Raw genomic sequence first — 24,512 nt, 5'->3', positions numbered from 1 at the left:
AGAAGATGAGAGACAAGGTGTATGGTAGAAAATTCAGTATTCCCTCCCGACGTTCGGCCTCATTCTCTGAAATTCCTTCTCCATCACGCACTTCAGGCTGCGATAACGAAGTGGAACGAGGTGGAGTGTGGAATCGGACGAGCGACCGCAAGCCCAGGGCGGGTGGAGGTTACCTGGCCGCGGCGGAGGGGGTGGGCAGGCGGCAGGGAAGGCGGGGCGGCAGAGCTGGGCTCCGGGCGGGAGGTGTGGCCGGCGGGCGCGGGCCTGTGATTGGGACTCCGCGAGAAGGCCTGGGATTGGACGGGCGAGGCAGAGCCCGCGAGGAGGTGACGCGGCTGCGGAGGTGACGCGGGCGGTCGCGCGCCCCTTCCGGCGCGGGGAGGGCGCTGAAGATCGGGGCCGCTCGGCCGCAGGCCGCCTCCAGCGCCGCGGGATGTAGCGCGGGGGACCGCGGCCCCCAGCAGAGCCCGCCCGCCCGCCCGGCTGTAAGTCTCCCCGGGGCTGCGCGGTGGGCGGGGACTAGGTGGGAGCGCGGGGACCCGGGGGCCCCGACCCAGGCCTGGGGAGGAGACAGCCGTTGGGGGAACCCGCTCCGAAGTGCCAAGGGGCCCGGGCCCCAGCCCTGGAGCCGCCCGGCCTCCCAGCGTCCAGCCGGTTGAGGTTGTAAACATTTCCGGCCCCTCCCACTGCGCGCCGCCTCCGAAGAGGCCTAGGTGCAGTGGGCGCTAGTCCCCGCCTGTCCCCCGACTCCCGACAGTCTTGTGAGTGCTGCGCCTTTAGCCCCACGGGGTGGAGATGCATGGGTTCCCGGGATCGGGACCAGACAGCCAGAGCTAAGCCTGGCCCCGAGGCCGCCGCGCGTGGGCAGGGAGTGCTGCGGGCCTAGGTCGCGAACCGCCTCTCAGCGGGGAACAGCCGCACGGGGTGGCGGGGAAGCCCAGAGGTTCCTACACCAACAATCTTTGGCAAGCCACGTCGTGACAGTGCCCTCACTTTGATGGGGTGGGAAGGGAGGTTGGTGATCGCTCTGCAGGGTTAAGGAAATCCTGAAGGCTGAAATGCGGGGCAGAATCGAAGCTACTTTGGGGGAAAATGAAATTTCATTAGCTGAGATATCTAGGATTGATGTATACTATCTTCTGTTTGAGAATTTTGGTCTTCAAGCCTTCGATTTTAAGAAAATAGGTAAGTGTTTCCCTCTGGTGCTCCGTGGGAGAATGGGAAACTGACAAGGCCAATTTCAGTTTACACCGTTTCAGATGTCAGAGGAGCACCAGGAGGCCATGGTTCTTTAGTAGATTAACCATAGTACTTCCCTCAAATAATTTGGAAGAAGGGCTAGAAAATACAGCTGAGAATACATAGGCTGCGGTCTTCAAAACAAATGAAGATTATAATGGCTGGTTCTTTTCTGAAATGAAGTAATAGTGGGGTCTGTTCACTGCTTTTCTCTTTTGCTAGTAGTTGGGTAGGGCACCATGGTGCAACTTCGGTTCCTGAGGTTGTATAGTATCTGTATACTGCCAGGAATTTAGGGTGGTGCTAAACAGATTGCAATGTCGGGGTTCCGGCTTGCAGCCACTAAGTGTATTTACTCCAGGAGTAACTTTTATGTACCCATATTGTAATTTGCACTTGGGAAATCAGTCATAAAAACCAGTGTTACCTGTGAAGGCCCATGTTAGGGTAGACCTCCGCAAAACTATACCTAATTGTAGAGTAGAATCTGAAAGCCTTCTGTTCTCAGTGGTCAAGACTTTGCCTGCAGGTAGGAGAGAATCTCAGAAAAGCAACATTAATCCACCGATCCCCATTGCTGATTTATAAAGTACACCACCTTAAGTAGGCTTTTAGGCTATTTTCAGTTTCTTCAGTCTGGCCTCATTTTACCTTTCCAGGACTCTTTGGAAAAATGAATTGTTTACTGCCCTGGGGACTGTGTTCTTTCATGTCTTGTTCATACCATATACACTCCTGGAATGCCCTGTTTCCATCTCCACCTATCAAGCTCCTTTCATAAAATCTTCCACAAAACTTTTCTGATCACTTCAACTAAAGTTGCGCTTTTCTTTTGAATTCCTCCTGCACATAATGGCACTAAGCCTTGTAGAATGATATTAGGAAAGTTATTTCCCCCGTTTAGAGGCCAACAACCATTTCAACCCTCTGACTCCTCTTTGCTTTGTCTCTCTGACCACAACACCATGCATATTGTAAGTAATCCGTATTCTCAGATTAATGAAGGTTAAGAAATTGCCCTTCTTTCTAGGCCAGTATATTTGTTCTCTGTTTCCTTAGGAAATTTCCTTTGACTTCTAATACAAAGTCAAACTGAAAACTTTTATCACTCCTACCACATTATCCTGTCCCATCTACTTATTATCACACAGGTAAGATAAGCAGTCATCTTTATATCTAGAAGCTTTGTGAATTATGGTGAGGTTTTTTTGTTGGGTCAGTACTCATCAATGTTGTTATGTCCATTTGTCCCTAATGTCACTTCCTGGACTTTGTTCCTCTCACCATGCTCGAAGTTGATTCCTTTTTCCTGCTCAGAAATGTTGGGGACACAGGCCAGGCATGGTAACTCATGCCTGTAATCTCAGCACTTTGGGAGACTGAGGCAGGTGGATCACCTGAGGTCAGGAGTTCGAGACCAACCTGATCAACATGGCGAAACCCTGTCTCTACTAAAAATACAAAAATTATCCGGATGTGGTGGCAGGTGCCTGCAATCCCAGCTACTTGGGAGGCTGAGGCATGAGAATGAATTGCTTGAACCTGGGAGGCGGAGGTTGCAGTGAGCAGATTGTACCACTGCACTCCAACCTGGGGGATAGAGCAAGACTCTTGTCTCCAAAAAAAAAAAAAAAAAAAAAAGTGGGAGCTGGCATTGGCTGGGCGCGGTGGCTCACACCTGTAATCCCAGCACTTTGGGAGGCTGATGCAGGAGAATTGCTTGAGTCCAGGAGTACTAGGCTGCAGTGAGCTATTATCATGCCACACACTCCAGCCTGGGCCTGGAACTGACTGAACTGGGAGCAAGACCCTGACTCCAAAAATAAAAAATAAAAAATGGGCTGGCGTTAAAATCCTTCATATGCCTGTATACTGTTCACTTTTTTTTGTCATAACATTAGCAAAGTTTGCCTGTCTGTTAGGGCTCAAAAACACCTCTTCAGTCAGGCACAGTGGTTCATACCTGTAATCCCAGCACTTTGGGATGCCAAGGCTGGAGGGATCGAGACTAGCCTGGGCAACATAGTGAGACCTCGTCTCTACAAAAACTAAACAAAATTAGCTGGGCATGGTGGCACATGCCTTTAGTCCCAGTTACTAAGACTTGGAAAGCTAAGGTGGGAGGATCGCTTGAGTCCGGCAGGTTGAGGCTGCAGTGAGCTGAGATCACACCACCGCACTCCAGCCTGGATGACCGAGCAAGACCCTTTCTTAAAAGACTTCTTCTGTTAGGGAAGAACTACGAAGGAAGTCAGATTGTTTTTCCACTTCAGACTTTGGGACGCTTGGCATCAAGTAGGAGAGCTGAGGCCCTATTACTGTAGTTTGGTGATTTCAAACATGTGCTTTTGCTTTGACTCATATTTCTCCAACAAAGCTGTGAAACTATCCTCCCTAACATACAGTAGATAAGGGGAAAGATGACTGTGTTCTTTATCTATACTGCTAGACTGGTCTTGCTTTAGCACAAGAATCAGGCTAGGCATGGAAAGAGCCTACCCACAGACTCTCTAAAGGCCCGGGAACTAAACTCTTAGAAACTTTGTGTCTTTGCCTCCTGGAAAGGTGTGCTATAACCTGGAAAACTTGGGAATTGGTTCACAGTATAAATGTCTCCAAAAACTATCAGTGAAATAACTCTCCAGCTAACTGGCTGGTGATTAAAAATCAGTCTTTTCCCCAAGTTTGGCACAAGATTATCTTATTTATAGGAGTACAAACACCTCCCTGCTCCACAGCTTTACTCTCTAATATCCTAGGTTTACCCAGTTGGAAAGCTTAGTGGTAAAAGTTTATTAGCTTGAGTTGAAGAAATCCCATCAAAAATGCACTCAGTCGAGTTTGGCTCAAATATAATTTGCAATATTGGGTGTGGCAAGCTTGAGGGGAAAGGCATTTCCTCTAAAATACATAAGGACATAGAAAACTGGCAGAAAGTTGGCTCTCCTAGGATCATTCTAACACCTTAGGGGTTTGTTCTGATTTTACATCATAGACTAAAACACACTTGTAATTCTCCATTGTTTGTGAGTGATCCACCCCATAGAAGTGGTATTTTCAGATCCTAGTATTATTTGCTCTTCTTTCTTGCCAGACGTCCGATCCCTATCTCTCCCTTTCCTGTCTCTGTGTTACTACAGTTTAGAAGACCAAACTGGACAATGGACTTTGCTCACTATGATGACATGATCTCCATTGACCTCCATTGTATGTACTTTAATGCATGATGATATATTTTGTATGATGAGTTGTAGCTGTTGGCTGGTTTGTGAGTTAACTGGGGTCTCAGGTTTTGGTGACTCTGGGTCTAGAAGATGTGTAGAGGTGATATAGGAGCTAGTGATAGAGGAGCTAGAGGGAATCAGAAGAACTAATAGTAATTGTGTTGGACTGAAAAGGGAAAAGGCTGATGATAACCAGAAGACTTGAGGGCATAAAAACTTTTCAGATCAAATGATGAAATTAGTAAGAATGCCAAGCTGGATTCTGCATATGATCTTTGGACCCTAATTGCCCAACTTAAATTTTCTCTATATTATTCTCATTGCCTCTAGTAAAATAGTTACATAGCACTCAAAATGACTAAATTTAGTGTGTGACCGTTCTAGTTGAGGGGTTCTCTCCCTCCACTGCCCTCCTGGAGCAATCAAATTGTATCACTTATTTTTGTGCATATGACAAACTACCTATGTTATCTGGCTCTTTGAAAACAATGCTACAACTTGTTCAACTTGTATTTTGCACAGTATCTTAGAATGCCTTAGGGTGCTGTTCCTAAATACACTTGCTAAATAATGAATGTGTTGACTTACTCTGGGGAAAGGGATAAGAGAAGCCACCACAAGCACAAGAAAATGTGCATAAGCCCTTATCTAAGTGGCTAGAAGTTAAGTCATATGCTCGCAAGCTGGAATCTGCCCCATTCATTCATTTTGAAACGGGTTCTAACCAAAATAAAGTATATTTATTATCTTATGATCCGTGTGTTGCATCTCAGAACCAGAATTTTGTTTTGTTTTGTTTTATTTCTGCCCTGATGGTCTGATCTAAATTACTGCCAACAGTATCGCAAGCTAAGTGTGCCCGTCTTTTCAGATTTATCCAAGATGCCCAAAACTATTTATGTTTTTTGCTTGCGATATAAAGTGTTTGTTTGTTTTTTGTTTTTTGTTTTTTGCTTGCAATATAATTTTTTTTTAAGTAAAGGTGCTGATTCAGTAGTACTTCACTTTGAGGAAATATGTTTTGAGGTCAGCCTATTGAGAAAAATTTCCTAGTGTCCCTGTCATGTGGGTTGCCCATCCTCAAGGTTTTCAGAACCCCTCAGCTTCCTGTTCTCCTTGAGCTCAATTGTTCACTATGACTGTGTGCTGGCATCTCGTCAGAGTCTTGCACATTTAAAGGAAGAGGAACTGCCTATGTGTTGACACCATATAAAGGTCTGCTGTATAGCAAGTTATTGTTTTTGTCTCTCTTGGACTAAATTGCTGGTTGCTTTCAGCTGTGCTTGTGGGTTGAGCGTAGCATGACTCATGACTGTTTAGAAGCTTGAGGATTGCCCTTACCTGATGTGTTAGTAAGTGTTTCTCCAGAAAGCACCAATAGGATACATACATATGGATAGAGGTGGGATTTATTAGGGGAATTGGCTCATGAGATTACGGAGACTAAGTCCCACAGTATGTCATCTGCAAGCTAGACAACGAGGGAAGTCCGTAACTGGTTCAGTTTAAGGCTGAAGGCCTGAGAACCCAGGGGGCTATTGGTGCACGTCCCAGAATCCCAAGGCAGGAGAACCTGGAGTTTCTGATGTCCAAGGGCAGGAAAAGAAGGGTGTCCCAGCCCCAGGAGGGAAGGAGGGGGAGAGAGAGAGACAGATAGACAGACAGAGTTAGGGAGTCAGAGAAAGAGATTTATAATCCCTGAGAAGGAATTGTGATTACTCTTAGATAAAAAAGAACTAACACAAGATATCAAAGATGTTTGTATATAGTGAATAGCCATGGATGATATAGTGTCTCCCTCAGGAGCAAAGTTATGTTTGCTGCCCAATATAAAAGATTGGAGCTTCCTAAGCTTAAGTTTCCTCTCCCGGAATGCAACCCACTCCATGCGCAGGTGTTACCTGGCCCTCCCTGCATTGCAATGTGGTTATTTGGGTTTGGGTGGGGCTTGGGTAACCAATGCCAGAAAATGCTAATATTCTGGCAACTGCTATTGCTATAACTAATAAAGTCCTTTGTGTGGGGTAGGGGTGGGGAAAGAACTAATCATTTACAGCATAGTGGAAATCTTTGGAAACTTTCTCCTCTTTCCCTCTTTTTTTATTTGCATTTCCCTGAGGCCTGATTAAAGACTACTGTGAAAGTCCAACCCAGGAAAACCTAAAGTGTCTGAGATTTTTCCTAGAAAATGGAATTCTGGGTTTTTCTGATTTTGTGTGTGCCTGTCTCTAGTTTCTGAAATACTCATTTGAGTGGGGCTTAGATTATGGGTTGTGGTGGTTGAAACAAGTTCTTGTGGAGCTGGTTATTAGGTATGTGTGTGGCAAAGGGTAAACTGGGGCTGCCTCCTTGTCTTTACCTTCCTGCTTCCAGGTAAGTTCTTGCTTGCTTGCGGGACAGATTGTAATGAAAGCTTGTTATCCCAGGGTTGAACTCAGGCTATAATGCTATAATAGAATTAGTAGACTTCGCAGAGAAATTAACCACTAGGCATCTGTCCCATAACCAAGTTCCTTTTGTATGCATGACACATTTATCAAAGCATTTGTAGATAAGGTCCAACTGAGTTCAGTTGGCATTTAATTCATTTCTAAGCCTGGATGATCTTGTAGTAATTGCAGCCAGATGATGGCTTTATATTTTTGTTCCTCAGTCTCAGAGCTAGGCCTTTCTTGGGCAGAGTGAGCTTTGGGAGTGGTAGGTGAGACTCTTCTCACTAAATGGTTCCATACCTGTGGGAGTGAGTTGAGGGTGGGTAGCTGTTTTTCTGTGGTGACAGTTTGGTGCAGTAACCTTAGATCATTTGAAAGCAAGCAACTAGGTGTTACATTTTCAGCCTTACTTATAAGATCAGTGAGGTTCTGGGTAAAGGCTGACGTTAAAGAGGGAGGACAGGAATAGATTTCATTCAAGCAATTAACTGGCCTTTAGAATTGGAGACAGGATATGGGTTGATTAGCTTCTTATTCAATATTAGAGTATAGAAATGAAACTGTAAGAGGAATAAATTGTCAATCCTTCATATTTGTGTTTGCTTTTAGTGTCTACTATCACAGGGAGATCTCTGCCCCCTGGGGCTGAGAGACCCCAACCTTTCCCCAAGCTGAAGCTGCAGGGTATTGAGGTACCAGCCAGATGTCGTCCCACAAAGGATCTGTGGTGGCACAGGGGAATGGGACTCCTGCCAGTAACAGGGAAACTGACACGGTGGAACTGGCTGAACTAGGACCCCTGCTAGAAGAGAAGGGCAAACGGGTAATCGCCAACCCAACCAAAGTAAGTCATCTTCCCAGGAGTCATCCCCTTGTTCAGTTTCTCTCCTTAGAACTCTCTCAGTTTCTCTTTTTTAAGATCTCACTGTCCAAAAGGAGGAACATTGCATTCTGGAAATGTCTCTATCCGAGTCTCTATCATACTATTATAAACATCTGTTGTCTGCTTTCCCCATTGTAAGCTTTTGGGAATTCACTCATCTTTGTAACGCCAGTGCCTAGCACAAGGCCTGCAGTCCAATAAATAATCAGTAAATATCTGAATGAATAAAGGAAGCAGTCAATTAGGATTAGGTTTGGCTTCATATAACACACAAAAATCCTTACAGCTTTGACAGGACAGAAGTCTCTCAAGCAAAAGAATTTCAGAAGTAACCAATCCAGGGCTAATATGGAGACTCTACCACTATCAGGCACCTGTGTTGCTCCCCCATCACTCTTAATATGTTGCCCATCATACCCACATTCTACCCCCCATGAAGGGAAAGGAGAAGAAAGGCCCTCTCTTTCCCTTTTATTCTTATTGAGATAAGGTCTTGCCATGTTGCCCAGGCTAATCTTTTAAACTCCTAGGCTCAAGTGATCCTCCTGCCTCAGCCTCCCAAAGTGTTGGAATTACAAGTGTGAGCCACTGTGCCCGGCCACCTCTTTCCCTTTTAAAGGGACTATCTCTACTAAAAAATACAAAAATTAGCTGGGTGTGGTGGCAGTCGCCTGTAATCCCAGCTACTCGGGAGGCTGAGGCAGGAGAATCACTTGCACCTGGGAGGCAGAGGTTGCAGTGAGCTGAGATCCTGCCATTGTACTCCAGCCTGGGCAACAAGAGTGAAACCCCTTCTCAGAAAAACAAAAATAAAGGGACTATCAGGAAGTACCTCATAACACTTAGGCCAGAACTTACTTACATAGCTATATTCAGCTGCAGTGGAGGTTGGAAAGTGCAGCCTGAGTAAAATTGCAGTAACATTGCCACCCTGAACAAAACTGTGGACTTTGTTACTTAGGAAGAGAGAGAATGGACATTGGGGTAGGCTGGCTGGAAGCTGTAGCACAAAATCTAAGATGGACAATGTGTTTACCAGTGACCATCAACAACAGGAGAGAAATAGCCCAGAAAAGGAGTTGAACTGCCAGGCTTTCTATAGACATGATTCAGAGCCTTGGGATAGAGAGAGAGAAAAAAGTTCCCTTCCTTTCACAGGCAAGTGCTCTCCTGGGTGTGCTCTTTTAGGCCCTGGAGTCAGTACTGCTGTTTTCCATGGAACCAGTTTTGAGGCCCTGGTACTCCGGGGAGCTGCTATAGATACAAAGTTTCAATCATGACAGCATCCCTAGAGTCAGTGAACAGGGAACTCTGAACAGAATTATTGTTATGGAACTCTCTGAAACTCTCTTTTTCATTGTTTTGAAAATGTAGGCTGGGCTGGTAGCACAGCCTGTAATCCCAGCACTTTGGTAGGCCAAGATAGGAGGATCACTTGAGGTCAGGAGTTCCAGTCTGGCCAACATGGTGAAACTGCATCTCTACTAAAAGTACAAAAATTAGGCAGGCGTGGTGGTGGGTGCCTGTAATCCCAGCTACTTGGAGGCCAAGGCATGAGAATTGTTTGAACCTGGGAGGCGGAGGTTGCAGTGAACAGAGATTGCACCACTGTATTCCAGCCTGGGTGACAGAGGAATATTCCATCTCAAAAAAAAAAAAAAAGAAAAAGAAAAGAAAGAAAGAAAATGTAATGGCCTAGAAGAGATAACTCTTTGGGAAACTGAGGAAAGTTGAGAACCACTATCCTAGAGGAAAGGATGTCATTCAGTACCTAGAGCTGGTATGCTAATCCTGCATTTCCCCAATGCTAGTCTCTGTGAGAGTCCTTTTACACACTGCATAGAATGTTCACTCCAGCATTTATGAAGTATTAATAAATTTCTAACTAGTATTGTAAACTAAGTATGTATGCTTTTGGAGAAGAGACCACAAGACCCTCTGTAGGAAAGAGGCTGGGCATAAGGCGTTAGGTTTGGGTTTTTCTGGGTCTCTGCTCTGGAATAGCAGAGTTTATGAGATGACTCCCTGGATTGTTGTGGGGTTTTTCCCCCACAGGCTGAAGAAGAGCAAACATGTCCAGTGCCCCAGGAAGAAGAGGAGGAGGTGCGGGTACTGACACTTCCCCTGCAAGCCCACCACGCCATGGAGAAGATGGAGGAGTTTGTGTACAAGGTATGGCCTATGAGTTTCTGTCCTGGAAGAGGAAGGGCAGCAGGCCTGTCTGGGATGTCCCCAGCCAGCAAGCTTCCACTGGGTTGAAGAGCTTTTACTCCTGGGAAGGAGTGGATTTGCCATCTACTCCCTGGATCCTGTCCATAGTGCATGGATCCTAGATTAAGAACCCCTACTCTAAAAAGACGTGAAAATCCCTACTCTAAAAAGTAAAGAACTTAGAATCTAATTGGTGGAGGGATGGGACATGAGAGAGAATCTCCTGGAGAGGGGCAAAGGAGGGATCTGTGTGCTTTTTAAAATGATGTTTATAATTGTTTTGTTTTTATTCAGTATATCAATTTTGAGATTTCAAGTAGCCTAAAGGAAGTTGTACCATATTTTTTTTTTTTTGAGACGGAGTTTTGCTCTTGTCTCCCAGGTGCAATGGCACGATCTCAGCTCACCGCAACCTCTGCCGTCCGGGTTCAAGCCATTCTCCTGCCTCAGCCTCCCGAGTAGCTGGGATTACAGGCATGTGCCACCACGCCCAGCTAATTTTTGTACTTTTAGTAGAGACAGGGTTTCTCCATGTTGGTCTGGCTGGTCTCGAACTCCCAACCTTAGGTGATCCGCCCGCCTTGGCCTCTCAAAGTGGTGGAATTACAGGCGGGAGCCACTGTGCCCAGCCTGGTTGCACCATATTTTCTTAAAAGGTTGAGAAACACTTACTTAAAACTTCTCCAGATAAACTAACATAAAACAAAGACAAAGGGTTTGTTTTTTTTTTTTTGGAGTACAGAGTCTTGCTTGGTCACCCAGGCTGGAGTGCAGTGGTGCAGTCTCCACTCACTGCAACCTCCGCCTCCCAGGTTCAAATGATTCTCCTGCCTCGGCCTCCCAAGTAGCTGGGTTTACAGGTGCCTGCCACCATGCCCAGTTTTTGTATTTTTAGTAGAGACAGGGTTTCACCATGTTGATCAGGCAGGTCTTGAACTCCTGACATCAGGTGATCCACCCGCCTCAGCCTCCCAAAGTGCTAGGATTACAGGCATGAGCCGCAGCACCCAGCCAGGATTTTTTTTTTTTTTTTAATGGTCAAAATATGAGTCAGGACTCTGCTAGTCCCATTCATGCTATGTCTTGGATATCTCCCAGTCCAGGCTGGTTCTCCACTACTACTTAGGACCATTCAGAGCCTCATTGACATCTTCTTAGACTGGTTCTCCATCATTGCTTGTCCTTGGGGAAGGTACTATTCTCTAGTGCCCTACCTAGAGAAAGTGTATATGTTCTAGGTCTGGGAGGGACGTTGGAGGGTCATCCCATATGATGTGCTCCCTGACTGGCTAAAGGACAATGACTATCTGCTACATGGTCACAGACCACCCATGCCCTCCTTTCGAGCTTGCTTCAAGAGCATCTTCCGCATCCATACAGAAACTGGCAACATCTGGACCCATCTGCTTGGTGAGTGGTTTGGATGGGGAAAAGTCGAATTCATTGTCTCCCTAACTGCCGAGGGATTATAGAGCCGAACAGAGTTGCTCGGATTCATTGACAGTTGGTGTTCTGCCTTTAAACTACTAATGACCTTGGTTGACCCTTGATCACTGATCTTTAAGACTGAGAGTAAAAGGCCTAGAAACCAAAGAAATTGGGACTAGATATTCTTTTGTGATCCCTGGCAGAACTGTTCTAGGTGGAGACAATTCCCTGTACTTCATAATTTCCGACTATAAAAGTAAAATGTAGGCCGGGCGCAGTGGCTCAAGCCTGTAATCCCAGCACTTTGGGAGGCCGAGACAGATGGATCACGAGGTCAGGAGATCGAGACCATCCTGGGGAACACAGTGAAACCCCGTCTCTACTAAAAAGTACAAAAAAACTAGCCGGGCGAGGTGGCGGGCGCCTGTAGTCCCAGCTACTGGGGAGGCTGAGGCAGGAGAATGGCGTAAACCCGGGAGGCGGAGCTTGCAGTGAGCTGAGATCCGGCCACTGCACTCCAGCCTGGGCGACAGAGCGAGACTCTGTCTCAAAAAAAAAAAAAAAAAAGTAAAATGCCAACGTTTCAAAAAATGGTCTTTTTGTCTGGGTTTCTGTGACCGGTGCCACTTTCTTTGAAACTTTTGACTGCAATTACACAGCTAAACCTCATAGCTTTCTGATTTTTTCTTTTTTTTCAATAGCTCTTGGGCTACAAAGGGTGGGGATTGGATTTGGTTACATGGATGAATTATATACTGGTGAATTCTGAGATTTTAATGCACCTATCACCTGAGCAGTGTACATTGTACCCAATATGTAGTTTTTCTATCCCACACCCCTATCTCACCCTCCCGCTTCTGAGTCTCCATAATCCATTATATCACTCTGTAGGCCTTTGCATACTCATAGCTTAGCTCCCACTTGTAAGTGAGAACATACATAGTATTTGATTTTTCATTCCTAAGTTACTTCACTTAGAATAGTGGCCTTCAGCTTCATTCAGGTTGCTGCAAAAGACATTATTGCATTCGTTTTTATGGCTGAGTAGTATTCCATGGTGTACATACACCACATTTTCTTTATTCACTCATTGGTCAATGGACACTTAGGTTGGTTCCATATCTTTAGAGTTGTGAATTGTGCTACAATAAACATAACATGGGCATGTGTCTTTTTCATATGACTGCTTTTCCTTTGGGTAGATACCTAGTAGTGGGATTGGTGGATCAAATAGTAGCTCTACTTTTAGTTCTTTAAGGAATCTCTGTACCCTTTTCCATAAAGGTTATACTAATTTATAATTTACATTCCCGCAAGGAGTGTATAAGCATTCCCCTTTCACCACATCCATGCCAACATCTGTTGTTTTTTGACTTCTTAATAATGGCCTTTCTTGCAGGAGTAAGGTGGTATCTCATAGTGCTTTTAATTTCTATTTCCCTGATCGTTAGTGATGTTGCCCTTAGCTCACTGATTCAAAAACATCAACCGTCAAAGCGTACACATTCCTTTTTTTCTTACAGGTTTTTTTAATTTTACCCTCCTGCAGGTTTCGTGCTGTTTCTCTTTTTGGGAATCTTGACCATGCTCAGACCAAATATGTACTTCATGGCCCCTCTACAGGAGAAGGTGGTTTTTGGGATGTTCTTTTTGGGTGCAGTGCTCTGCCTCAGCTTCTCCTGGCTCTTTCACACCGTCTATTGTCATTCAGAGAAAGTCTCTCGGACTTTTTCCAAGTGAGTTGAAAGAACACCATAGGAAAGGACTGTGCACTGTTGTCACATCTTGAGATCCCAGTGCTTACTGGGTGCTAGGAGCTCATATTACTCCTCAAGGTTTCTTGATATGCCAGAGGAAAACCTCTCTGTTCTGTGGGGATAGTGGGGTGATGAAGCTTTTCTCCTGAACAGTTAATGAACAGACTTACTGCATCCTCCTCAACAGATGGAGGGACCAATTGTGGAATATATTTTCTACCTGAAAAGTACTATCTTTTGTGCGGCTTAGAGTGCCAGTGCACTGGCTGCTTTCCAAGACCTTGTACCCATTCCTAGCGTAACTTACTATTAGCCCAAGCCAGAGTAGGGTGTGGTGAATATTCTGTGCTTCATTCTGCTGGTGCTCCTACCCACCAGTCAAGTAAAGCTTATCTTTGCTGCCCATGCATTGCTGGAAGCTCCAGATGTCCATCATCGTGTGCTTTCTCTCTTCCCCAGCTGTGAGCCTGGGGTTCTATTTGTTTGCTTGTTTTTGTTATTATTGGTTTTGGTGGTGACAGTGGTATATTATTTTGTTTTTCCTAACAACATCAGTAAGAAGGGTACATTTTCCTCATTTAAAAAGTCAACTAAGATAGAAAAAGCTAGAGTATCCCTTAGTGCCACTCCCAATTTAAGAATTTTGTTTTTAGAACTCATTCTATCAGAATAGGAGAATTTTCAAAGCCCTTCCTGAGTGTGATGCTGGGAACCAGCTGGATTGTGATGGAATTTCTATATTCGAGTGTCTACTAGGGGAGATACAGCTGTTCACTAGTAAGGGAAAGGGATAGAGTTCTTTGAATGGGGATTCTTAGAGACTTTTCCATCGTAAAATAGAAGTGACCTTGTGGAATTTTAATCCAGAATACAGGATAGATTGTATGGGAAGTGAGGGAATGGTTCAATCTGGGAGCAGGTGGAGAACAGAAAGAGCTAGTTAAAGGAGCCATACAAATTCATTTCCCCCACTGATTTGTTTCATTTTTGTGGTTCTTTTTAGACTGGACTATTCAGGGATTGCTCTTCTAATTATGGGGAGCTTTGTCCCCTGGCTCTATTATTCCTTCTACTGCTCCCCACAGCCACGGCTCATCTACCTCTCCATCGTCTGTGTCCTGGGCATTTCTGCCATCATTGTGGCGCAGTGGGACCGGTTTGCCACTCCTAAGCACCGGCAGACAAGAGCAGGTAGGTCGGAAGACATATGTAAACCTCAAAAGTATTTAGACCTTAGGCCTAATAGGCTCAAACCTATCTGAGCCTTAAGGTTTGCAGCTTGAGAACCCCACCCAAGCCCTGATTTGTGTTTCAGAACTTTCAAAACAGCATCAATTTCAAAGCTCAGTTCATACTATTTCAGTAGAATGCTAATAGGACAGATCATTACCCAGCTAGTCAATTAACTGCAAGCACAGATATAGCTACTCTTATACTTGGTCTGTGACAGTTTAAAAATGTAGCAAGCGGCCGGGCGCGGTGGCTCAAGCCTGTAATCCCAGCACTTTGGGAGGCCGAGACGGGCGGATCACGAGGTCAGGAGATCGAGACCATCCTGGTTAACACGGTGAAACCCCGTCTCTACTAAAAAATACAAAAAACTAGCCGGGCGAGGTGGCGGGCGCCTGTAGTCCCAGCTACTCGGGAGGCTGAGGCCGGAGAATGGCGTGAACCCGGGAGGCGGAGCTTGCAGTGAGCTGAGATCCGGCCACTGCACTCCAGCCTGGGTGACAGAGCGAGACTCCGTCTCAAAAAAAAAAAAAAAAAAAAAAAAAAATGTAGCAAGCACAGTAATTTTAGTGACCTGAGTCCCAAGCTCAGATCAATGGATTAAAATTAAAACCCTCAGAGGCATTTTACTAAGGGAATGGAATACCTGGTTTGGTGAATGAAAATACCTTGAGCATAAACACTGGTAACAAAGTAATAGCTACAAGCATAAACATCTTTGTGTTGTCTCATCTCATCTGGACTCTTATTTTAAGCTTTCGTTACTTGCAGCAACACCACCAATTACCACTAGTCTTTATCTCCTTTACAATTAATATCTGCTATATTTTAACCTTCAGTTAATTAAATATTGTCTGGGAGTAGTGGCTCATGTCTGTTATCCCAGCACTTTGGGGGGCCGAGGCGGGCGGATCACTTGAAGTCAGGAGTTCGAGACTAGCCTCTCCAACATGGTAAAACCCTGTTTTTATTAAAAATATAAAAGTTAGTCGGCGCTGTGGCAGGTGCCTGTAATCCCAGCTCCTCGAGAGGCTGAGGCGGGAGAATCACTTGAACCCAGGGAGGGCAGAGGTTGCAGTGAGCCAAGATTGCGCTGCTGCACTGCAGCCTGGGCAACAAAGAAAGACTCTATGTCAAAAAAAAAAAAAAAGAAAGAAAAAAGAAAAGAAAAGAAAGAAAAGGAAAAGAAAAGAAAAGAAAAATAATAATGAAATATTTATCAAGCACCAGCCACGTGCCATGCACTGTGCTTAAACAAGGGTATCTACAAAGATGGAGAGGTAGTCCCTGCCCTTCAGTTATGTGTAGTGTAATGGTATTGAGACAAGTACCCATTCTTCCCTTGCTCTTGCCTTATCTGTGTGTCCCGGCAGCTACAGGATAACTGCTAATCTGGGTATATCTGTCTACTCAGGAGGTCAGAGTCCCGGTTATGTAAGACTTTTATGATCTTAACAGGAAGCCTCCCCTACGCTTCTCTGACTTGGGAGCCAACTGAAGCCTTTGCCATCTAAGTTCTGTACCCAAATTAGACATCAGAGGGTCTTGACATATCATTTTTACCTAAATTCCTTAACAGATAATGAAAAATACGAGATGTTTGTTCTTGGTGCTCCTTAAAAGGTAGTAAGCACTTACACAGCTTCTTCCCATTCAGGACATAGAAGAAATATCTGCTGAGTGTTATCCATCTGGTAACTAAGTTTCCTAAACATGTACTGTTCATCAAAAAATAGCTAATTATCATAAACATTGAAATTTCAGAGTAAGCAGTGCCTTCCATGTGGTGGCTCTTTCCTTGTCTGACAGTCTTATGTCTGTTCTGTTCAGGCGTGTTCCTGGGACTTGGCTTAAGTGGCGTCGTGCCCACCATGCACTTTACTATTGCTGAGGGCTTTGTCAAGGCCACCACAGTGGGCCAGATGGGCTGGTTCTTCCTCATGGCTGTGATGTACATCACTGGAGCTGGCCTTTATGCTGCTCGAATTCCTGAGCGCTTCTTTCCTGGAAAATTTGACATATGGGTAAGAAATGAGTCTTCCAGCAGGGCCTGTGATGGTGAATGAACAGCCCACATTTAAAGGTCTGAGGCAAAGGTGGTGAGAGACTGGGATCATATAGTGTGTGGAGGTACATATATGTACATTGAAGGAAAATTGTCAGTGTTAACATTTTGGTGTATTTCTGACAAGGACTGTGTTTTTAAAACTATACCACTTTTATGATATTAAAACAAATTTGTTTAATTAAGGAGAAACTAGAAGTAGCAAATGCTTTCTCCTACTTGTTTCTTATTCCTCCTTGCATTATCCTAAAGGCTCTTCTCTTTTTTATTCCTACAGTTCCAGTCTCATCAGATTTTCCATGTCCTGGTGGTGGCAGCAGCCTTTGTCCACTTCTATGGGGTCTCCAACCTTCAGGAATTCCGTTACGGCCTGGAAGGCGGCTGTACTGATGACACCCTTCTCTGAGCCTTCCCACCTGCGGGGTGGAGGAGGAACTTCCCAAGTGCTTTTAAAAATAACTTCTTTGCTGAAGTGAGAGGAAGAGTCTGAGTTGTCTGTTTCCAGAAGAAACCTCTTAGAGAATTCAGTACCAACCAAGCTTCAGCCCAGTTTCACCCCCACTGGGCAATAAACTTTCCATTTCCATTCTCCTAGCTGGGGATGGGGCATGGTGAGACTCAGCCATCCCCCCCAGCAGTTACCCTCCTCAGCAAGGCATCTACCGGCCCCTCACAGAGACAGTACTTTGAAACTCATGTTGAGATTTTATCCTCTCCTCCAGCCATTTTGGGAAAATTTTGGACTGGGACTCTTCAGAAATTCTGTCTTTTTTTCTGGAAGAAAATGTCCCTCCCTTACCCCCATCCTTAACTTTGTATCCTGGCTTATAACAGGCCATCCATTTTTGTAGCACACTTTTCAAAAACAATTATATACCCTGGTCCCATCTTTCTAGGGCCTGGATCTGCTTACAGAGCAGGAAGAAGCAAGCCACCAACTTTTACCTAGCCCGGCTAATCATGGAAGTGTGTCCAGGCTTCAAGTAACTTGAGTTTTAATTTTTTTTTTTTTTCTTGGCAGAGTAATGTAAAATTTAAATGGGGAAAGATATTTAATATTTAATACTAAGCTTTAAAAAGAAACCTGCTATCATTGCTATGTATCTTGATGCAAAGACTATGATGTTAATAAAAGAAAGTACAGAAGACACTTGGCATTCAAAGATTTCACATGTATGGTCTTGATTATTTGCACACAACTCCAAAAGATTAAGTCAGACCTGTGATAATTTCAGATTCTCCTGAGGCACAAATTTGAATCATAGGCATTGACAGGCTGGCACATGCAGGCCAATAAATGAACCTAATTGAATTCCTAGCATCTGTTCCCCAATACAGCTTTTTTATGTAATTATTGCACGAATTATCTTTTTACATTTTTAAATTTTTTTTTTCATAGAGCCATTTGAAAAGAACAGACCATCTTGTTAGAGAAATCAGTATGTTATAGTAGTGTTCAATAATTAGGAGATTCTCAGGGCCGGGTGCAATGGCTCACGCCTGTAATCCCAGCACTTTGGGACTCCGAGGCGGGTGTATTGCTTGAGACCGGGAGTTCGAGACCCACATGGCCAACATGGTAAAACCCCATCTCTACTAAAAATACAAAAATTAGCCTCGTGTGGTGGTGGGCGCCCTGTAATCCCAGCTACTCGGGAGGCTAAGGCACGAGAATCACTTGAACCCGGGAGGTGGAGGTTGCAGTGAGCTGAGATCACACCGCTGCACTCGCCTGGGCAACAAAGCAAGACTGTCTCAAAAAAAATAATAGTAATAGGTTGGACGCGGTGACTCATGCCTTTAAGCACTTTGGGAGGCTGAGGTGGGTGGATCACAAGGTCAGGAGTTCAAGACCAGCCTGGCCAAGATGGTAAAACCCTGTCTCTACTAAAAATAAAAAAATTAGCCAGACATGGCAGGCCCGTGTAATCCCAGCTACTTGTTGCTTGAACTTGGGAGGCGGACGTTGCAGTGAGCCAAGATGGTGCCACTGCATTCCAGGCAACAGAGTGATACTCCATCTCAAAAAAAAAAAAAAAAAGTAATAGTAGTAATAATTAGAAGAGTATCAAAAGTGTTGGAATATATCCCAAAGTTTAGGGATATATCCCACGTTGCCTAAGGTCTCATCCAGGGGTCATTCCGTGCCTTTCAGTGCTACTGTGAATTGTGCTCAAGCTGACATGAGTGCTGTTCATTATATAGCACAAGATAGCAGTAATCACTTCTCAGCTAATACAGGCAGTTTAAGGGCAGTCTTCTTGAGTTAAGGTTGGGTTCACATCAAGGGTCAAGTTTCTACAGTGGAAGAACAAATTATCCTTTTAAAAAAATAATCCACCTACACCAACAGGAAAAGTTTCTCTGCCTCAAGTGGTAACCAGGGAAATGTAAATTAAAACCAAAATGATAAACTGTCCCACTCTGACCAGACTGAAACCAAATTAGAAGCCTAATATTGAGTGTTGGTGCAGATGTGGAGCAGACCAGATGCTGCTGGTGGAAGTATACATTGGCAGGACCACTTTATGTGGACACACACAGAGTATATACATGTTACAACATTCAAACATTTCGTGAAACGACACTATACAATATGAAATGCATCTGATACCTACCCTAGGTTACTTAAAAACAGTGCTGGCTGACCCACTAAATTGTTCTCATGACTCAGTAATGGGTCACTACTCGCGCTTCGAAACACACTGCTCTTGAAAAACCTGGCTTGTGCCAAAGGGTTCATTGCAACTGTCTAGTAGCAAAATATTGCAAACAAGCCAAATGTCCAAAACTGTTGAATGGAAAAATGTATCTTGGTGTATTCATATAATGAAACACTACTGGTGAAAATGAATTACAGTGACAAGCAACAAGATGGTTGAGCCTCAGAAATAAGATTGGCAGGAAGGGAGGGAAGCAACAGAATAAATTTGCATAATTGCATGTATGTAAAATTAAGAAACTTGCTAAATTAATGATAGGTTTAAGGATACAAACACGATAAAAACTTTAAAGAGGGAATGTTAATTCAGAATAATGTTTACCTCTGAAGGACTAAGAATCTTTAAAGTTTATGTTATTTGAAGTTAGGTGGTGACCACATGTGTGATCCTTGTGCCTAGGATCATGTGATACTTACTGCCTTTATACAATGAATGTTTTATATGTTTAATCCAAAACCATTTTAAGTCTTAAAAAATGCTTGAGGAACTGTTGGCAGAAGTCACAAACTCATGACCTGTACATCAAAAACATCCATAGACATGTTTGGCCTTGCACAGTGAGAATCATCAACGGTGGCTCAAAAGCAGTTATGTATGTCCTTTATAGAAGGCTGGTGCTCTCCAGTTCATCATGGTCCCTACCTAGAATGATGGTCTCAGTGCAGTCATCTGCTGGCCCCTGCAGGCATCTGAGTTTGCAGCCGCTAGTATAAGAAATGGAAGGAAACCTAGGGATCGTATCTGATCCAACTCCATGTTCTAGATGAGGAAATGAGATCCATAGCTGTTCAGAAGGCTTAGTGTGTGGGGGAGGATTGCACGAGTCCGGGAGCTGGAGGCTGTAGTGAGCTGTTACCACACCACTGCACACCAGTCTGGGTGACACAGCAAGAGCCTATCTCTTAAAAACATAAAATAAAATAAATTTAAAAACAACCTAATGTGTGTTTCTTCATTTCCCCGTACTAGACGAGATCAGGGAAAGAGGATCTAAGAGATAACATTTATTGAGCACCTATTTGGTACTTTTAGTATGTCATTTTATATCGTTGACTCTGTGGAATACATAGTAAGTGTAGGTAGAAAATAAGTTAGTCTTTCCCCTAGTTCTTCATTCACTAATAGGAAAGGGATAGAATCAGATTCTCAGCTTTCATTCTTGGCCTTTTTTTTTTTTCTTTTTTGAGACAGAGTCTTGCTCTGTTACCCAGGCTGGAGTGCCATGGTGCGATCTCAGCTCACTGCAACCTGGCTCACTGGGGTTCAAGCGATTCTTCTGCCTCAGCCTCCCAAGTAGCTGGGATTACAGGCACATGCCACAAAGCCCAGCTAATTTTTGTATTTTTAGTAGAGATGGGGTTCCACCATGTTGGCCGGGGGCTGGTCTCAAACTCCTGACCTCAAGTGATCTGCCCACCTCGGCCTTTCTTTAATGACAGTTCATTAGTGTTTCTGTCATTTACTTATTCCATAGTGCGTAGCACCTAACAGGTTTGAGGACCACACTGGATTTCAGCTGCTATGGATCTGCTTATTGCCTCATCTAGAAAATGGATGGAGTTATATCAGGTGTGATATCTAGGTTTCCTTCCAGTTCAATACTAGTGGCTGCAAATTCAGATCCCTCCAGAAAACTAATACTTTTTCCTAAGGTGAGGGACAGGATTGGAGCCAGTATCTGAATCCAGGTCATTCTCATTTAAAGCCCATGTTATAAAGACTCGGGTCACTTAAAAATTCCTTTTGCTCCTGTTTTCAACATCTTCCCTTGCTTTTGTCAGAACTGCTAACTAGCAGCAAGTCACTGTTACCTTCTTTCTCTAATTGCATACTTCTGGTTCATTCACTTACTTTCTAAATACTTGAGGACCTGTTATGTGCTAGGCATTACAGAACAAATAACAAAAACACTGATGAACTTGAATTAAAGAAAGGCGAAGAATAAAAGCTAAGAATCTGATTTTGCCCCTTTTCCTATCACTAAATCAAAAAATAGGGGAGAGCCTAACTTATCTCTATAAGCCATCCATTTTCTTTTTTAAAAAATTTTTGTTTTTTTTAAAATTTGAGGGGTGTGTGTGTGTGTGTGTGTGTGTGTGTGTGTTTTCTATTGACTGATATGGTTTGGCTGTGTCCTCACCCAAATCTCGTTTTGAATTGTAGTTCCCATAGTCCCCATGTGTGGTGGGATGGATCTAGTGGGAGGTAATTTAATCATAGGGGTGGTTACCCTCATGCTGTTCTCATGAGAGTGAGTGAATTCCCACGAGATCTGATGGGTTTTTTTTCTTGTTTTTTTGTTTTTTTGTGTTTTTTTTTGAGGAGGAGTTTCGCTCTGTCTCCCAGGCTGGAGTGAAGTGGCCGGATCTCAGCTCACTGCAAGCTCCGCCTCCCCGGTTTACGCCATTCTCCTGCCTCAGCCTCCCGAGTAGCTGGGACTACAGGCGCCCGCCACCTCGCCCGGCTAGTTTTTTTTGTATTTTTTAGTAGAGACGGGGTTTCACCGTCTCTATGTTAGCCAGGATGGTCTCGATCTCCTGACCTCGTGATCCGCCCGTCTCGGCCTCCCAAAGTGCTGGGATTACAGGCTTGAGCCACCGCGCCCGGCCGAGATCTGATGGTTTTATAAGGGGTTTTCCCCCTCTTACTTGGCACTTCTTGCCATCGCCATGTGAAGAAGGATGTGTTTGCTTCCCCTTCCACTACGATTGTAAGTTTCCCTAGGCTTCCCCATGAATGCTGAAATGTGAGCCAATTAAAACTCTTTCCTGGCTGGGCACGGTGGCTCACGCCTATAATCCCAGCACGTTGGGATGCCGAGGCGGGTGGATCACTTGAGGTCAGGAGTTCAGTACCAGCCTGGCCAACATGCTGAAACCCTGTCTCTACTAAAAATACAAAAATCAGCCAGGCTGGCCAGGCTCAGTGGCTCACGCCTGTAATCCCAGCACTTTGGGAGGCCGAGGTGGGTGGATCACTTGAGGTCAGGAGTTCAAGAACAGCCTGGCCAACGTGGTGAAACCCCATCTCTACTAAAAATACAAAAAAATTAGCTGAGTGTGGTGGCAGACACCTGTAATCCCAGCTACTTAGGAGGCTGAGTCACAAGAATCACTTGAACCTGGGAGGCAGAGGTTGCAGTGAGCCAAGATTACACCACTGCACTCCGACCTGGGTAACAGAGTGAGACTCCGTCTCAAACAAACAAACAAACAAAAACCAGCCAGGCATGGTGGCTCATGCCTGTAATCCCAGCTACGTGGGAGGATGAGGCAGGAGACTTGCTTGAACCTGGGAGGTAGAGGTTGCAGCGAGCTGAGATTGCACCACTGCAGTCCAGCCTGGACAACAGAGCAAGATTCCATCTCAAAAAAAAATTTTTTTTTCCTTTATAAATTATCCAGTCTGGGGAATATCTTTGTTAGCAGCCAGAGAACAGACTAATACACCATCCATTTTTAATTTTTAAAAAATATAACTTTGGGAACATTAGTAAATTTGGATTATTGCAAATGAATAGGACCCAAAGAAATTCTCACATGTCCTGCGTGTTAGTCTAGTTCTCAGGAAAGTGCTTGCTAAGATGAAATTAAATGTGCATTTATTTTATTAGGGGAAATGCTTATATGTAAAGGAAAATAGGAAGGGGCCCAGAGAAGACTGGGACAGCCACTAGACCTTGAGGAAAAGAGAATAGGGAACAGCGTTCTAAGCTGCCTTGCAATCTAAGGAAGGTTCAGCAAAGTTGTTTCGGGGAGGTCCTTGATCTGTTGACAAGTCCCTTCACTGACAAAGGAGTCCGATCTCCCCTGAAATGGGTTTGTCTGCATATCTCGGCTCTCCCTAGTCACGGGTAGGCAGCAGCCTTTGGGGGGCACAACCTTGGCCTGGGTGCAAATTCAGGGAATGAAGTCCTAAGCAGCAACAGAGGCACTGCTTGGATTACACCCAGTGAGTAACTGAGAGGTGCATCCTCATGTCTGCCATACTCTGGCAGTACAAAAATGCAATGTACTTTGCCTGGTGGGTTTGCAGATTCCATCTACACTCTATGTACTTGATCTAGAGTTCCAAGGAAAACTCCGTTTTCCCTCACTTCAGTAGCTATGAACTCTCAGAATCACACCAAATGTCCAAACCATAAAGGCAAGATGATGTATAGAACCTGACTGACACCTTATCCAGACCCACCCCTCCAGAATAGACCTAAGAAACTCAGAATTCTGGGATGTGGAGTATTGGGTCAGATATCCAAATGACTGGGAATATTCTTGTATGGGAAGGATAGTGTCCTATGAGAGAAAGACCCAAATATATGCCAGGACTGTAACCCTGAAGGAAACAAGAGTCAGGAGAAGGAGGTGGAGCAAGATGGTGGAATAGAAGTCTATACCATTCCTCCCCGCAGAACACCACATTTTTTTTTTTTTTTTTTTTTTTTTTTTTTGAGACGGAGTCTCGCTCTGTCGCCCGGGCTGGAGTGCAGTGGCCGGATCTCAGCTCACTGCAAGCTCCGCCTCCCGGGTTCACGCCATTCTCCTGCCTCAGCCTCCCGAATAGCTGGGACTACAGGCGCCCGCCACCTCACCCGGCTAGTTTTTTTGTATTTTTTTTAGTAGAGACGGGGTTTCACCGTGTTAGCCAGGATGGTCTCGATCTCCTGACCTCGTGATCCGCCCGCCTCGGCCTCCCAGAGTGCTGGGATTACAGGCTTGAGCCACCGCGCCCGGCCTTTTTTTTTTTTTTTTGAGACAGAGTCTCACTCTGTCGCCCAGGCTGGAGTGCAGTGGCATAATCTCGGCTCACTGCAACCTCTGCCCTCCGAGTTCAAGGGATTCTCCTGCCTCAGCCTCCCAAGCAGCTGGTATTATGGGCACCTGCCACCATGCCCGGCTAATTTTATTTTTTTGTATTTTTCTTAGAGAGGGGGTTTTACCATTTGGCCAGGCTGGTCTTCAACTCCTGATCTCGTGATCCACCCGCCTCAGTCTCCCAAAGTGCTGGGCTTACAGGCGTGAGCCACTGTGCCCGGCCAGAACACCAAATTTTAACCAATATCTATACACAGAAAAGCACTCACAAGAACAGAAAATCAGGTGAGCAATTGCTGTACCTGGTTTTAACTACATATTGCTGTAAGAGGCATTGAGGAAGGCAAGACAGACAGTCTTGAATTGCCAATGCCACCCTCCATCCCCCAGCAGTAGCCATGCGACATGGAGACGGAATCTGCACTTGGGAGAGGGAGAACACAGCAACCAGGAGACTGTACATTGAACTTAGTGCTGCCCTGTCACAGTGGGGAATAAAACCATGCAGG

The 24,512-nt window shown here is 44.8% G+C and overlaps 1 protein-coding gene across 3 annotated transcripts; it reads left to right on the top strand.

Annotated features, from left to right (window-relative positions):
- The first annotated feature begins 268 nt into the window (after positions 1 to 268).
- Positions 269 to 17,639, top strand: LOC105480794 (adiponectin receptor 1). Of its 3 annotated transcripts, XM_071078242.1 has the most exons (9): positions 269 to 485; positions 4,380 to 4,446; positions 7,505 to 7,739; positions 9,834 to 9,950; positions 11,228 to 11,399; positions 12,967 to 13,153; positions 14,178 to 14,365; positions 16,235 to 16,428; positions 16,747 to 17,639. In XM_071078242.1, the coding sequence occupies exons 3-9, from the start codon at positions 7,599 to 7,601 to the stop codon at positions 16,873 to 16,875; spliced, it is 1,128 nt and encodes a 375-aa protein (XP_070934343.1). In that variant the 5' UTR covers positions 269 to 485; positions 4,380 to 4,446; positions 7,505 to 7,598; the 3' UTR covers positions 16,876 to 17,639. The 3 variants fall into 3 exon arrangements, with proteins under 3 accessions (XP_070934343.1, XP_070934350.1, XP_070934351.1); XM_071078249.1 differs by lacking the exon at positions 4,380 to 4,446 and having other exon boundaries at positions 354 to 485; XM_071078250.1 differs by lacking the exons at positions 269 to 485; positions 4,380 to 4,446 and adding an exon at positions 685 to 761.
- Positions 17,640 to 24,512: the final 6,873 nt, after the last annotated feature.

The sequence above is a fragment of the Macaca nemestrina genome, chromosome 1 (assembly GCF_043159975.1).
Source record: "Macaca nemestrina isolate mMacNem1 chromosome 1, mMacNem.hap1, whole genome shotgun sequence".
Classification (NCBI taxonomy): domain Eukaryota; kingdom Metazoa; phylum Chordata; class Mammalia; order Primates; family Cercopithecidae; genus Macaca; species Macaca nemestrina.
Note: the sequence above shows the minus strand (reverse complement) of the source record. Positions and strands in the feature narration are given on the sequence as shown.

What these genes read in the sequence shown, in the direction of transcription:
- LOC105480794 (XM_071078242.1), top strand. Translation starts at nt 7,599, where the DNA reads ATGTCGTCCCACAAAGGATCTGTGGTGGCACAGGGGAATGGGACTCCT. An exon ending in TGGAGGAGTTTGTGTACAAG is followed by an intron (nt 9,951 to 11,227) that starts GTATGGCCTATG and finishes TATATGTTCTAG; the next exon opens with GTCTGGGAGGGACGTTGGAG. An exon ending in GCACCGGCAGACAAGAGCAG is followed by an intron (nt 14,366 to 16,234) that starts GTAGGTCGGAAG and finishes TGTTCTGTTCAG; the next exon opens with GCGTGTTCCTGGGACTTGGC.